The sequence below is a fragment of the Eucalyptus grandis genome, chromosome 6 (assembly GCF_016545825.1).
Source record: "Eucalyptus grandis isolate ANBG69807.140 chromosome 6, ASM1654582v1, whole genome shotgun sequence".
NCBI lineage: Eukaryota > Viridiplantae > Streptophyta > Magnoliopsida > Myrtales > Myrtaceae > Eucalyptus > Eucalyptus grandis.
In genome coordinates this window covers 52689459-52705382 of record NC_052617.1, presented here as the reverse complement: position 1 = coordinate 52705382, position 15924 = coordinate 52689459, and the positions used below count along the sequence as shown (strand labels likewise).

The window sequence follows — 15924 nt, the reverse complement described above, 5'->3', positions numbered from 1 at the left end:
AAGATGTGAGATTAACATATGCTCAGTAGATACAATTCATATTTCGATAAAGTATGGAATAAAATTTGTTAATTTCATATTAACAATTAACAAAGCTTGTGCATATGGTGAAATTTGATTACGTAGGAATCTATGTGTATTGCACATATAATTAATGTGAATCCTAATATGCTTATTTCGTATCAAGATCACTAATGTGCCATATTTTGTTTGCAGTGTACTGTATTTTGGTACGTCAATTGTTGTCAAGTTAATAATTTTAGACAATACACACAGAAAATGAAAAGAGTCAAAAAGAAAAAAAAAGGTTCGGTAGGGAGGGAGACCCCAGGCTCCCATCGGATAAACAAGTATGGTAGCTTACGGCACCATTCTCAACCACACATATCTAACTCCATACCCCGAGCTGAGAACAGGGCCCCGTTCGCGCGTGAGAACTCGCAACTCGCAAGTGGTGGGAGTCGGGAAAAGCCCAGCAGCCCCCTCTTCTCTCCTCGCTCCCTTCTCTCTCCTCTCTCTTCTTTCCCCCAAATTCCTCCGTCGATCGTCGAGTTCACGATTAATCCGATTGAGCAGCGAATTGAGATCGCCGCCGCCGCACCGTCGCTCCTCCGGCCGCCAATCGCGCATCGCTTCAGGTTCGTCCTCCCGATTTCGCTCTCTCTAGGGTTTCGCCGTCTCTGCGGGGGGGTGTCCTTTGTCCCTTCTCTCCCTTTCTCTCTCCTCTCTCTTCTTTCCCCCAAATTCCTCCGTCGATCGTCGATCGTCGAGTTCACGATCAATCCGATTGAGCACCGAATTGAGATCGCCGCCGCCGCACCGTCGCTCCTCCGGCCGCCAATCGCGCATCGCTTCAGGTTCGTCCTCCCGATTTCGCTCTCTCTAGGGTTTCGCCGTCTCTGCGGGGGTGTCCTTTGTCCCTTTCTCTCTTTCTCTCTCCTCTCTCTTCTTTCCCCCAAATTCCTCCGTCGATCGTCGAGAGTTCACGATCAATCCGATTGAGCACCGAATTGAGATCGCCGCCGCCGCACCGTCGCTCCTCCGGCCGCCAATCGCGCATCGCTTCAGGTTCGTCCTCCCGATTTCGCTCTCTCTAGGGTTTCGCCGTCTCTGCCGGGGGGGGTGTCCTTTGTCCCTTCTCTCTCTTTCTCTCTCCTCTCTCTTCTTTCCCCCAAATTCCTCCGTCGATCGTCGATCGTCGAGTTCACGATCAATCCGATTGAGCACCGAATTGAGATCGCCGCCGCCGCACCGTCGCTCCTCCGGCCGCCAATCGCGCATCGCTTCAGGTTCGTCCTCCCGATTTCGCTCTCTCTAGGGTTTCGCCGTCTCTGCGGGGGGGTGTCCTTTGGGTGCCTTAGGGTTACTGTCTCCGACCCGGCGGTTCTCCGGTCCTTCAATCCGTCCCCCGTTATTAAAGCTTTTATCTTTTTCGGCATCTCGATGTGGGATTTTCTTTTCTCCCCCAAATTCCCCGTGCTCGGAAAAATTTCCGCGAGAGTGATGCGGAATGTCGTTTGCTGTTGCTTGTTTTGTCGATGCCCTCTGTAATCTCTCGTCGTGGCTGTCTCGAGAGGTGCCTGGCGGTGTTGGGTGTGGTTCGTTCACTGTGAATAGAGCTTTTTTATGCGTGTAGCGCCAGCTCGGGCATGCGTAGACCCTTTGTGAATTTGAATGATTACGGGAAGAGTGAGGGCTTTTGTGGATTGACGCGATGATTGTACAGGCAGATATGCCGGGGCGTGTTTCTAGTCAATCGGGCGCTCAGTTGCCCGGTGTGTCCCCGCAAAATGGCAATGTTGTCCCGAATATAGTAGCTGCTGGCAGTGGGGCCCCACATGGTGGGTTCGGTATGGATGCGGATCTTCTCAGAGCTCGGAACTATATGCAAGAAAAGATGTAAGCTAATCTACAGCACTTGTTCTTGTGCTTTAACTTCCATCGGTTCTTGTTTGCTGATCCACCTTTTACTATCCTTTTCAGCTTTCTTCTCTTAGCTCAGCGGCATCATCAGCGGTATCATCAGCGAATGAATGACTCTCAAAGACAGAAGCTGAAGGATATCGTCAAACGCCTGGAAGAGGGTCTCTTCAAAACTGCTCCCTCCAAGGTCTTCCCCTCCTCATCAATTCTCTCTTCTTCTCCTTAGTAAAAGTACAATAAGTGGCTTGTGATTATCCTTTATTGGAATTTTTTATTGTGCTTTACATGTTACATTGGCGAAAGCCAATAATCTATTCATTTCTCTTGCCTGGTTTCACATGTTTTTTTCTCATGATTATCATTTTTCCTTTTTCTGTTTGGTGAATATGACATGACATTCTTTTTGCTATCTTAAAATTACTACTATGTAGGAGGAGTATTTGAATATGAGCACATTGGAGTTCCGGTTGCATAGTTTGATCAAGCGTCCATCTCCTAATAATCGAAATCAAGTGAATCCTAATCCAGTGGGTGCACAAATGAGTAATATGGGTGGGAGCAGCAGCGTGCAGCCCACGAATGCAAACACGGGAAACCTTATGTCAAGTGGTGTCATGCAGAGCAGTTCCTTTAACCGAACTGATGGTAAATGTCAATGTCATGCAATTTGGTTTTAGAAACTTTTGGCATTATTTTGGCAACAATTTTACCCTTTGTAATGGTGTAGGTCTGCTTTCCAATGGGTATCAGCAAGCTCAAGCGAACTATCCCATTGGTTCTGGAGGAAACAACCCTGTCACAGATGGGTGTGCCAAGAATGAGCAGCCAGATGATTCCGACTCCCAGAATTAATAATAATAGTGGAAATCTATACACTGCTGGAACTTCTGTTGGACAATTGGCAAATTCTCAAAGCATAGGCACACTAAACGAGTAATATCCAGCTGAAAGGGAGTGAAGACTGAGAGTAACTTAGAGAGTATTACTACTACATGCTCAATATATATTCAGCTGAATAAGCAATAAGATGTCTTGTATTGTAACTATGTGAAATTCAGTGCGGTGATGAATAAACGAGACTTTGATTTTCTAGCAATATCGTTACAAACATGATACTCGAATTCTTTTATGTAATTTCTTTTCTATGGATAGGTATCTGCAAAATATTACGATCCTGCATTGAATTTTTTTGTTAAATCTAATGAAGGTGAAGTGATCTTTAAGGATACTCTTAATAAAAAGAAATCGTTTTCATAATATATGAGCATTGCGAAAACTCTGATTAACAAATGTACATTATCTTAAGCTTCCCCGAGTGGTTGAACTATAGATCCGTCAATTGCCAAATGACACAAATTTATATTAATTAATCCCTCGACGCGTTTCGCAAAAATCACTGCAGCTTGCATAAAGTGACATTATTACCGCAATGGGAATTTATCTCCCAAACGCGACTTTAAAAACCAGTTCAAGAAATGCTGGAGGAAATTAGTAGTAAATTGCGATAACGTTTATGGAGTTTTTTTAAATGAAGATGAATAACTTGATCAAAATTCGACCATGGAGTGTGAGAGTAATTTCCCAATCTATCGAACGGGATTTTCTTCCCCTTTTTGGTCCCAGACTTTCTCTCTTAAATGCTGTGAATGATCACATATTAAAAAAAAAAAGATGATTGCAATAAATACATCATATTCCATGAATCTTATTCATAACTCGAATTATCATCAATATATATAGGATATTTAATTAATAATATTTGAAAAAAATTGAAACCCGAATCTCTGGCTAACGTTAAATGGAAAAAGCTAACCGCATACTTATAAAGAAACATTTCCGATTTTAAACTGTTGTGAATAATTTCTATAAATGTACCGCACGTGAGATATAATTAAAGTATCATTCGAAATGGTGTGCGCTTTCATCACGCCTCATCGTACACTCAGATTATTTTTTTGCCTTGAAACAATTGACCCTAAGCCAATATATAATTCGACCCGAAAAATGAAAACATCATTCCTAAATGAATTCTACACGCTTTTTTCTTACAAAAGATATGATTAAAATATTTTACCATAAAAAAGATATAATTAAAGTACCGTTTGAAATACTGCATATTTTCATTACAGCTCATTGTTCACACATTCATTTTTTTGTGTCGAGACAACTAATCTCGAGTCGATATCCAAACCACCCGAAAAAGGGAAAAAATCCTCCCGAGTGAAGAAGCATACGATAAGCACATAAAGTTATAATCTAATTTATGACCTTGGTTAATTAATGATAAATATCTCCAGCTCCCTTCCATTCTCTCTCTCTCTCTCTCTCGCCGTCGTCGCTTATATTTGATCCAAATGGATATATAATTGGCTCGCCCCGTTCGCGCGTGAGAACTCGCACGTGTTGGGAGTCGGGAAGCCCAGCAGTCCTCTCTTTTCTCCTCGCTCCCTTCTCTCTCTGCTTTCCCCAAATTCCTCCGTCGATCGTCGATCGTCGATCGTCGAGTTCACGACCAATCCGATTGAGCACCGAATTGAGATCGCCGCCGCCGCACCGTCGCTCCTCCGGCCGCCAATCGCGCATCGCTTCAGGTTCGTCCTCCCGATTTCGCCCTCCCTAGGGTTTCGCCGGGGGGTGTCCTTTGGGTGCCTTAGGGTTACTGTTTCCGACCCGGCGGTTCTCTGGTCCTTCAATCCGTCCCCCGTTACCAAAGCTTTTATCTTTTTCGTCATCTCGATGTGGGATTTTCTTTTCTCCCCCAAATTCCCCGTGCTCGGAAAAATTTCCGGGAGAGTGATGTGGAATGTCGTTTGCTTTTGCTTGTTCTGTCGATGCCCTCTGTAATCTCTCGTCGTGGCTGTCTCGACAGGTGCCTGGCGGTGTTGGGTGTGGTTTGTTCACTGTGAATAGAGCTTTTTTATGCGTGTAGCGCCAGCTCGGGCATGCGTAGACCCTTTGTGAATTTGAATGATTACGGGAAGAGTGAGGGCTTTTGTGGATTGACTCGATGAATGTACAGGCGGATATGTCGGGGCATGTTTCTAGTCAATCGGGCGCTCAGTTGCCCGGTGTGTCTCCGCAAAATGGCAATGTTGTCCCGAATATAGTAGCTGCTGGCAGTGGGGCCTCTCATGCTGGGTTCGGTATGGATGCGGATCTTCTCAGAGCTCGGACCTTTATGCAAGAAAAGATGTAATCTAATCTACAGCACTTGTTCTTGTGCTTTAACTTCCATCGGTTCTTGTTTGCTGATCCACCTTTTACTATCCTTTTCAGCTTTGTTCTCTTAGCTCAGCGGCATCAGCAGCAAATGAATGACTCTCAAATGCAGAAGCTGAAGGATATCGTCAAACGCCTGGAAGAGGGTCTCTTCAAAACTGCTCCCTCCAAGGTCTTCCCCTCCTCATCAATTCTCTCTTCTTCTCCTTAGTAAAAGTACAATAAGTGGCTTGTGATTATCCTTTATTGGAATTTTTTATTGTGCTTTACATGTTACATTGGCAAAAGCCAATAATCTATTCATTTCTCTTGCCTGGTTTCACATGTTTTTTCTCATGATTATCATTTTTCCTTTTTCTTTTTGGTGAATATGACATGACATTCTCTTTGCTAACTTAAAATTACTACTATGTAGGAGGAGTATTTGAATATGAGCACATTGGAGTTCCGGTTGCATAGTTTGATCAAGCGTCCATCTCTTAATAATCGAAATCCAGTGAATCCTAATTCAATGCCAACAATGATTCCAACTCCGGGATTGTCACATAATGGGAGTTCAACCATGATGGCGACATCTTCTGTGGATGCACAAATGAGTAATATGGTTGGGAGTAGCAGCATGCAGCCCACGAATTCAAACACGGGAAACCTTATGTCAAGTGGTGTCATGCAGAGCAGTTCCTTTAACCGAACTGATGGTAAATGTCAATGTCATGCAATTTTGTTTTAGAAACTTTTGGCATTATTGTGGCAACAATTTTACCCTTTGTAATGGTGTAGGTCTGCTTTCCAATGGGTATCAGCAAGCTCAAGCGAACTATCCCATTGGTTCTGGAGGAAACAACCTGTCACAGATGGGTGTGCCAAGAATGAGCAGCCAGATGATTCCGACTCCCGGATTTAATAATAATAGTGGAAATCATTCTTATGGAAGTGTAGAGGCTACCAATAATGGTGGCAGGATGTCCATTGTTGACTCTCCCATGGTATCACAGGATGCACATCAAAAGCTGCATGTAAGCAATCAGAACAGTCGGGTATTGCATGCCCTTGGCAGCCAAGCAGGTGGGGCGATTAGGTCTGGTATTCAGCAGAAATCTTACGGTTTTTCCAATGGAGCACTAAATGGTGGCTTGGGAATGATTGGGAGCAATTTACAGATGTCCAATGGGCCTAGCACCTCCGAGGGCTTTCTGAATGCGTCACCTTATATCAATTCTCCGAAACCTTTGCAGCACCAATTTGATCAATATCAACGTTCATCTGTTCAGGGTACTCCATAGATCGTTTTATATTATTTTTATATATAAATAGCCTTAGTTATTAGTTAAGGCCTTGGGACAAATGTTTCAGAATAACGCTGGTCGTTGCTATCTCTCTGAATTATTTGCGATTGTATATTAAATGAAAAGTTTCTTATTGACAGGTGATGTGTATGGGAACAGTACTGATGTTTCTGGCCCTGGAAATTTATACACTGCTGGAACTTCTGTTGGAACAATGGCAAATTCTCAAAGCATGGGCACACTAAACTTGCAGTCTCTTTCCAAAACAAAAGCTTCATTGGTTGCTAATCCACCAAATTTGCATAGCACTCAGCAAGCTGCGCAGTTGAAGCCTCAGTCAGTTGATGCAGTTGAAAAAGTGAATTTTCAACCTGCACTTCCTTCAAGGGAGAACTTTATCCAATCTCAGCACCAACAGCAATTTCAGCAACAGGCTCATTACCAACAGCAACAGCAATTTGCTCAGCAGCGCCAGCACATGCAGCAAAATCAGCGGCACCAAGGTTTGTTGGACAATGAGATGTTTGGTCTTCATCAGGTGACATCTGATCCGGGAAATCAATTCAAGCAGGAGCCTAAAGAAATAATGCCAGAACAGGCATCAGATGGAATTCATTTGCCTGAGTTTCAAAATCGGTATCAGCAGAATCCTTCCGATAATAAATCTAAGGTTCAGCTCTTTGCTTCTCAAACTAACCAGCACAACAGCTGCTCTATGTTGTCTCAAAATACTCCGCAAGTGCAACATTTGTTACAATCACAACAGCTAGTTGCTGAGGCCCAAAACGAATTCACCTGCCATCCCGTCGGACTACAATCAGATTCAGTTCTTCATGGTCAGTGGAATCCTCAATTGCAAGATGGGACTGAAATCCTGGGGAATAAATTAAATGAGCAGCATTTACAAGATGATTTCCAGAGGAGAATTTCTAAGCATGATGAAGCACAGTGTAACAATCTGTCTTCAGAGGGATCTGTTGCTGGTCCAAATGCCCCTTCAAGGGGTAAAACAGAAGCCCCAACTTTAAGTACTGCCACCTGTAGGTCTGGAAGCACAAACCGTGACCGTCAATTCAGAAACCAGCAGAGGTGGCTTTTATTTATACGCCATGCTCGTCGATGTGCAGCTCCTCAAGGGAAATGCCAGGAGATTAATTGTATCACTGTTCAAAAATTGTGCAAACACATTGAAAGCTGCAACTTGGCTCAATGCCCTTATCCTCGTTGTCATCATACGAAAGTATTGCTTTCGCATAATAAAAATTGCAGGGACCCAAGTTGCCCTGTGTGCATTCCTGTGAAAAATTACTTGCAATCACAATTGAAGGCATATCCTCGTCCAGATTCTACATCTGGTTTTTCGAATTCCCTTAGCAGATCTTGTAAACCCTCTGACATTATGGAGAACCCAGCAAAGTTATTGACAAAGAAGCCATCCATTGCTGAAAGTTCGGAAGACCTACTTCCTTCTATAAAACGTGTCAAAGTGGAACCGCCTTTGCAGCTTCCTATTCCCTCCCTTGATAATTCAGCTGAATCAATGTCTATTGCTGAGGAGCAGAAGATTTCCCAGTCAGTCCCTTACCATGGTCAGCAGCATAATGAGATCGGTATCCCTATTAAGGCCGAGTCTGCAGATACAAAGATGGATCCGTCTGGCAATTCTGGGGAAAGAAACCTGACTACTGGTGAGATGAAAATGGAAGGAACAGATGATGTCTCAAATAAAATGCTTGGTGAGGAACCTGCTGTCATGCAAGAACCAATGGAGAAAGAGGGTGATCAATCGAATCAAGAAATTGCCCAACCAGCTGAGCAAGGAGCTGTTTCCAAGTCTGGGAAACCAAAAATTAAAGGAGTATCATTGACCGAACTCTTCACCCCGGAGCAAGTGAGAGAGCATATCACAGGCTTAAGGCAATGGGTTGGCCAGGTATATTTTTTGCTCATTCTGCAGTCCTTTATTGGCTTCTGGTTTTCTTCCTTTCTGCCGGATGAAAATAAGTACATTTCTAGCAAATATTGCTTAAAGCCCAAATTGAATGGTCTGCTTCTTTTCTCTTTCCGTCAGCTGGATTTTAGCTCAGCCTTTGTGTAATTTTTTTAATGACTATCTGCTTCTTGAATATCAGTGTACACCATAGTTAGTAAAAGGTGGCTTGGTTATTAGCATCTTTCAGGTTACTTCTGTAGCCAAATTGTGTCAAACATCCTAGAATGAACACAATGCAGAGAGTGAGTAGAGCCCAGAAGAAGAATACTGTGCTATTGGGGGGAGGTGGAAGTTCATCCTTTGAAGAGTAGGAGCCTGGAAGCCTTTGGAAGTTGTTTCTCTTTTGTTTCAGTCGTTGTGTTGTTTTTGTTGATTGGGTGAATGTTAGCCAAATCGATATTTGGAAAAGTGAATCTTTATTATCGTTCTAAGCAATGCTAATCATAGTGGTAATACTTTTCAGTCGTTATATCCTGGATCTTCAGAGCCTTCCGTCGTGGTTTTTTTTTTTTTTTGGGGGTTGGGGTTGTGGGGGTGTGTATGTGTATTATATAGTTTGTGCTTTTGTCCAATGACACAGACATGTGATCAACTTCCTTTACTAGGTATCTGGTTAAGGATGCTTAACTTTTGGCTTATGGTATCTGTTTACATTCCATTGTAGAGTAAAGCTAAGGCGGAGAGGAACCAGGCAATGGAGCATTCGATGAGTGAAAATTCATGCCAGTTGTGTGCTGTGGAAAAGCTTACTTTTGAACCACCACCAATATATTGCTCGCCATGCGGCGCTCGTATTAAGAGAAATGCACCTTATTATACTGGTGCGGCTGGAGATACCCGGCATTATTTCTGCATTCCCTGCTATAATGAGGCTCGTGGGGACACCATTGTTGTTGATGGCAATTCTATACTGAAGGCAAGGCTGGAGAAGAAGAAAAACGATGAGGAGACCGAAGAATGGGTGAGTTGATGTGCTTCTCTTTTGCCATGACGTTGATTTCATTATTTTTATTGACATAGTTATCATTCTTAATGTTCTCATTTTCATTCTTGATCATTATTACTCTATGGGTGCAGTGGGTTCAATGTGACAAGTGTGAAGCATGGCAACATCAAATATGCGCTTTGTTTAATGGTCGGAGAAATGATGGAGGCCAAGCTGAATATACCTGCCCTAACTGCTATATAGCTGAGGTTGAAAGAGGCGAACGAAAGCCCTTGCCACAGAATGCTGTTCTTGGGGCTAAAGATTTGCCAAAGACGCTTCTTAGTGACCACATAGAACAGCGGCTAGCTAAGAGACTCAGACAGGAAAGACTAGAGAGGGCAAAGGTTCACGGGAAAAGTTATGATGAGGTGATTGTAATCCCTGCAGAGTTTGCATAAATAAAGCAATAGTTATGTGAGATCTTTTTCTAGAAAGGGTAACGTTGGACTGACCAAATAGAAACATAATTAGTTGATGAATAATTGTTCAAAGTGCTGTGTGCTTGAACGGTAATGCGCCAGCATCTCTTCCGCAGATATAGGTCGTCATTAGTGAAAATGCTGTTTAGTTTTTGTGGATCCTGCTTCGTGGGATATGGGGAGGTCCAATGTGCATGGACTTCCCTTGCAATGTATAGATGAGTCTCTTGACCCCATTAGTTACAGATAGCATAAGACTATCGTTCCATGTGGACTAATCATCCTTTCTAGTGCTGATACCATGGGATTCAAGTCTATTTGAAGAATTCTTCTTGGATATATTTCATGCCTCAAATTTAGTTTGGTGATTGATTTTGAATTGTTTTTGCAGGTTCCTGGAGCAGAATCACTAGTTGTAAGAGTTGTTTCATCTGTTGACAAGAAGCTGGAAGTAAAGCCTCGGTTTCTCGAAATATTTCAGGAAGAAAATTACCCTACAGAGTTCCCCTACAAGTCTAAGGTGCGTGACAGGTTTTTTTGCTTGTATCTCTAATTATGAGGTGCCATACTTGACTCTGTTTTATCGCAATGCTTACATTTGTCAAGTTGCTGATGGAATATTGCTTTCGTCCTTGAAGGTCATTCTTTTGTTTCAAAAGATTGAAGGTGTGGAGGTATGCTTATTTGGTATGTACGTTCAAGAATTTGGATCTGAAAGCCAATTCCCAAATCAACGTCGTGTCTATCTTTCGTATCTGGATTCCGTGAAATACTTCAGGCCTGAGGTTAAAGCAGTGACTGGAGAAGCTCTGCGAACATTTGTGTATCATGAAATTTTGGTCAGTTTGTATTTTTTAGCTTGTATGTTTTTCCACATGCCTTGTCTGGGGTTCTTTTAGTGGATCTTAGTATTTATCTCTGTGCAGATTGGATACCTTGAATATTGCAAGTTGCGGGGTTTTACAAGCTGCTATATATGGGCGTGCCCGCCATTAAAAGGCGAAGATTATATACTGTACTGTCATCCAGAGATACAGAAAACCCCAAAATCTGATAAACTCCGGGAGTGGTGAGGCATCTTGCAAGGATGCACTTTATAAACTATTTCATCAGTGTAATGCAACCTGAACACTTCTGTTCACTGACTCTTCCCCCCATTGGGGATGCTTTTTATCTTGGATTTTAGGTACCTTGCAATGTTAAGAAAAGCTGCAAAGGAGAGTATTGTTGTTGATCTTACCAATCTGTATGATCATTTCTTCGTATGCTCTGGTGAATGCAAATCAAAGGTAACTGCAGCTAGGCTTCCATATTTTGATGGTGACTACTGGCCGGGTGCTGCAGAAGATCTTATTTATCAGCTTCAACAAGAGGAAGATGGCAGAAAGCAGAATAAGAAAGGAACTACTAAAAAGACCATCACTAAGAGAGCGTTAAAAGCATCTGGTCAGTCTGATCTCTCTGGAAATGCATCGAAGGATTTGCTATTGATGCACAAAGTAAATTTTTTTCTCCTTCATCCCTTGTTTCCTTTCATAAATTGTCTCTCATCTTCTATTTTCTGTGAATTTTCATTTTCTGACATGAGTAAATTATTTTCTCAGCTTGGTGAAACTATATCTCCTATGAAGGAAGATTTTATTATGGTCCATCTGCAGTATGCATGCACCCACTGTTGCATTCTCATGGTTTCGGGAAACCGATGGGTTTGCAGCCAGTGCAAAAACTTTCAGATTTGTGACAAGTAAGATTTGAAGATCTTCATTGGCATCTTTCAATGTTATTGTGGTCTATTTCTTTCTTATTCACGTTGGGTTGTTCTGAATGTTAGCCTTCGGGTGTTTGTTTCGTTTAGCTAACAACCTCATAACTATTCAACCTTGGCACCATGAATGGTGCTGCTCACGGATGTATTTCTTGTCACTGAATACATTTTCTCACTTGAATGTTGGGAAAAAATTGGCAGTGAAATCTCTCTCTCTCACATGCGCCTTATTCTTCTTTCTTTTACCTATAAAAAAGGCCAGGTGAATTCATAGTAATGAAATTTATACTTTTCAGATGCTGATTTTCATACTATCTATTATAGCCTGTAGGACACTTGAACCCTTTGCAATATGAGTTATCCTGCATCGTAAAACATGGAGAAAAATTATGTAAGAGACTTGTCAACTATTTTGGTTTATTGTATAATATTAGCTGATAATTATGATTGTTCTAAGTTTGTAAGTTCCTCGATGAGTTGCTGGCCTGAACAGTTGCCAACTCTTGTTTTGATCATTTGTTTGTTAATCTTTCTCATCTCCTTTTCTGTGTGTGGAGTTAAGGTAAATGAACAATCTTTGACTAGTTTACAGGACAGATGCTCATGGTCTTTAAGAATTTGTTTTGGGACAGTTCTTAATTAATGTGGAAGGAGGAAGCCATCACGGATTTTTAGGATTTCTGCTGTCCCTATTCCTTGATTATGCTTTGCTTGGATGACTTTCAATGCGTATCTCCTTTATCAAGATTGAAGCATCATTTTGTTACCTGAAATTGTGGCATTCCTCTTCTTATCCTTCAATTTATCCTGCTCAGCAAGGGAAACGAAATGTCTATGGTTTTCTATGATTTTTTTGCTGTAGGAAGTCTAGTTCTAGCTTGAAATCTATATAGTTGTTCCTGAGTCATCCTTATTTTGTAGGAAGTCCCTAGTTCTGGTTTGGAATTTAGAGTCATCTCAAATTCCTAGTCTGTAGTGCATTGTTCAGAATCATGGGCTTTAACAATTTTACTTTGCAGGTGCCACGAAATAGAACAGAAACGCGAGGAAAGAGAGCGACATCCTGTCAATCAAAGAGAGAAACATCTCCTGTATCCGGTAAGTATGTTATCTGTAACAAATGAGTTATCTACAGTGATGGTAATTTGCTATGACTCCTTTGAAAAAGGCTGGTTACGATATGCCGCTGAAGGATTGTTAAATCTTGCAGATTCAAATTACTGATGTACCAGAAGATACAAAAGATAAAGATGAGATACTCGAAAGTGAATTTTTTGACACCAGACAGGCTTTCTTGAGTTTATGTCAAGGGAATCACTATCAATATGACACCCTGAGGCGTGCAAAACACTCTTCAATGATGGTCCTTTACCATCTTCATAATCCAACTGCTCCGGCATTTGTGACAACATGTAACCTATGTAGCCTTGACATTGAAGCTGGTCAGGGTTGGCGTTGCGAGGTTTGCCCAGAGTATGATATATGCAATACCTGTTATCAAAAGGATGGTGGTATTGATCATCCCCACAAATTGACAAATCACCCATCTATGGCTGATCGTGATGCACAAAACAAGGAAGCCAGACAACTGAGAGTTTTGCAGGTGCGTCTTTCAAAAACATTCTGATATCTTGAAGATTGTTTAGTTTAATTTCGTTTGAATGGAATTAAATTTAGTTTGCCTTTAAATAGTTTAGCACTGGTTTTGTTTGGGCAAAAGGATTAAGGCTTGCTCATCCCTTGTTTGAAAACAAGGCACTTATTTTTCATTTTTCGAAAACCACCATCATGAGGTTAGACCAAATCTGATTTATAAAAAGTTTAGCATGAAGGAGGCTGGACAATTTGATATCTCAATGAGCTCAATACTTCTCAATTGTCCCATGATAATTGTGAGATTTTGTGGACCATTGCCAATTATTCTAAAAGCTTAAGCTATTAGATTAAGACGTGGTTTTTCATTTAATTACTTTAGCACTCCTCCTCATGCTTAGTCCGGCAAATGTGGAAATTTGATTGGGGAGGCAAATGGAGCCTGGAAAGATTCGAACTTAGGTGCTCCAGCTTTGATATCATGTGAGATTTTGTAGGATCACTGTCAATTGTTCTAAAAGCTTAAGATTAGATGAAGACGTGGTTTTATATTTAATTACTTTAACAATAATGAAGCTTTTTTAACTGTTTCTTTTTGTTTTATTTTAAAGGGTGGGAGAAGGTGTTGGTTCTTTTCTTTTCTCCACCTCTTATCTTTGTTTTTGTACATGCTTTTTGACCATGCAAAAAACAGTTGAAGAAATGGAGAAACCCATGGGACTAGCATTTATATGATCAGTTTTGAGCTGCCTTTTCAAGTAATATTGATTTAGAATTTTGGTCGACATTTGTTTGGTTGGTATTAGGTTATTGACAAGAAAGATTTGTCTAAATCGCTTCATTTTATTTTTTTTCTAAATTTGCTTCATTCTATCTTTGTAAAAAGTTACATATCTTGTGCACATAAAAAATTTTGAATGTGGAAGACTGGAGCATTAGTCGGTTTTGGTAAAGTGCTTGCAGAAATGAATGTACTGGGAGGATTGCTTTCGCTTACAATTCGATTGCAAGATGCTCAACTTTGGCTGTATCTTAGTATTGTGCAGAAGAGAAGAGAAGGAGGGCCAATAATTTTGAGTGAAAGAATGTGATTGGATTGGCTTCAATTGTTTTTGGGTTGGTTTGATAAGATTGGTTTTTCAGTTGGGTTTTGGCTAGCACATAGCAATCAAGTCATTAATATTTTCTCTGTTGAATGCTCATTTTATTTGATTTTTATAGATCAAAACAAAAACTGATTTTTATGGATCAAAACAAAATTTGAGAAAGGTATCATACCAGCTTTTGAGCTTTTCATTTATTGAATATTTCAGTCTGTTAAATCCTATGGGCACATTCAGAGTGCTCTTTCCTGTCGGTCTTATTGTGGTTCTGCAGAAGTTCCACATAATCAATCCATTTGACCTCCTAATCTGATGGAGTTCAATGCATTCTGTTATTAGGATCGTTGGTATTACTTTTTCATGCTTTTGGATTTAGAGGACTTTTTTTCACATGTTTCTGTCTATGTGGAAATGCAGCTTAGGAAAATGCTTGATCTACTGGTGCATGCATCACAATGCCGTTCAGCACTTTGTCAATACCCAAACTGTCGCAAAGTGAAAGGTTTGTTCCGCCATGGGATCCAATGCAAAACACGTGCTTCTAGAGGTTGTGTTCTTTGCAAGAAGATGTGGTATCTCCTGCAACTGCATGCACGAGCCTGCAAAGAAGCTGTGTGCCATGTCCCACGATGCAGGTTAGATGCCGAGGCTATCCTTGTGAACATATGTTCGAAGCAATTTGCAGTTTGTTTCTTTATTTCATAGGAGGAGAGTGTTGTGTTTGGTGATTTCTTGCTCTTATATATTATCATTGTATGTGTTTGTCTTAACCAGAGACTTAAGAGAACATTTGAGGCGGCTGCAGCAGCAGTCAGATTCACGGCGCAGGGCAGCTGTGATGGAGATGATGAGACAGAGAGCTGCAGAAGTTGCCAACAATGGAGGATGACCTATCTGTACATAGGTGAATAATTATTCTGGGAAAATTTCAGATAAGGAGGCGGAAAATGGGTTCGTGCAACTTTAAGTATAGTGGATTTTGCTTGGAGTTTAGGCAAATTGGTGGCTGTATCTGGTTGGAGGGGGGGCCTGTGGTGTTGATGCTGTCACAGTGCCCCTCATGCAGTCTATACAGATCTTTCTTTATTAGAATCTACCAGGATGAAGTCTCCTCCTCCTCCTCCTCAAAATGGTGTCGTCCTCCGGAGGTACCCTTGACCAGAAGTGATGGCTAGAAGAGTGCTAATGTGCGTGCCTCATCACGTGGGTCACCATGGCAAATTCTTTGATTCGGTCCTCTTCGAAGTGTTATATTATCGTGAAGGCCGGTGGCGCGGCAGTGAGTGTACCATAGTTGGTCTGATCCCTTCTTACTTTGACAGAAGAAGTGGGGAGGAAAGTGGGTTTTACTCCCTCCTCTCTTTTTTATATTGGCCCCCCTTTTTTGGTAGGCTGTCTTGGAATAGATAGGGTGGCAAAATAAGGGCGTCGCCAAAATCCACAGCAATTCTTTTCATTGTTGTTGATGTATAGTCTAACTTTTGCTATTTAAGAAACTTCTCTCTATCCCTCTCTTTTGCGCTTCCCGCGCACATATGGGAGAAGCCAGGGTACTTTGGAGACTCGAAACTGATTTTGTAGCCCGGAGAGAAGCATGTCATTGTCTTTCGTCATATCCGTGCCGTTTAATTTCTT

General features: G+C 41.5%; 1 protein-coding gene across 5 annotated transcripts; it reads left to right on the top strand.

The window, feature by feature from the left end:
- Positions 1 to 363: 363 nt before the first annotated feature.
- On the top strand, positions 364 to 15918 carry LOC104450723 (histone acetyltransferase HAC1). 5 transcript variants are annotated; one of them, XM_039315360.1, is made up of 17 exons: positions 364 to 638; positions 1727 to 1899; positions 5200 to 5314; positions 5558 to 5840; positions 5923 to 6414; positions 6569 to 8361; positions 9086 to 9382; positions 9499 to 9777; positions 10220 to 10348; positions 10467 to 10667; positions 10755 to 10897; positions 11015 to 11327; positions 11433 to 11572; positions 12613 to 12691; positions 12804 to 13196; positions 14707 to 14924; positions 15064 to 15918. In XM_039315360.1, exons 2-17 carry the CDS (start codon positions 1733 to 1735, stop codon positions 15176 to 15178), a joined length of 5157 nt encoding a protein of 1718 aa, XP_039171294.1. In that variant the 5' UTR covers positions 364 to 638; positions 1727 to 1732; the 3' UTR covers positions 15179 to 15918. The 5 variants fall into 5 exon arrangements, with proteins under 5 accessions (XP_039171294.1, XP_010063703.1, XP_010063702.1 ...); XM_010065401.3 differs by lacking the exon at positions 364 to 638 and adding an exon at positions 910 to 1068; XM_010065400.3 differs by lacking the exon at positions 364 to 638 and adding an exon at positions 1075 to 1289.
- Positions 15919 to 15924: the final 6 nt, after the last annotated feature.

Coding starts and splice junctions, on each gene's coding strand:
- LOC104450723 (XM_010065398.3), top strand. CDS start 4,931: ATGAATGTACAGGCGGATATGTCGGGGCATGTTTCTAGTCAATCGGGC. Junction 10,668..10,754: donor TTGTGTATCATGAAATTTTG/GTCAGTTTGTAT, acceptor ATCTCTGTGCAG/ATTGGATACCTTGAATATTG. Junction 11,573..12,612: donor AACTTTCAGATTTGTGACAA/GTAAGATTTGAA, acceptor TTTACTTTGCAG/GTGCCACGAAATAGAACAGA.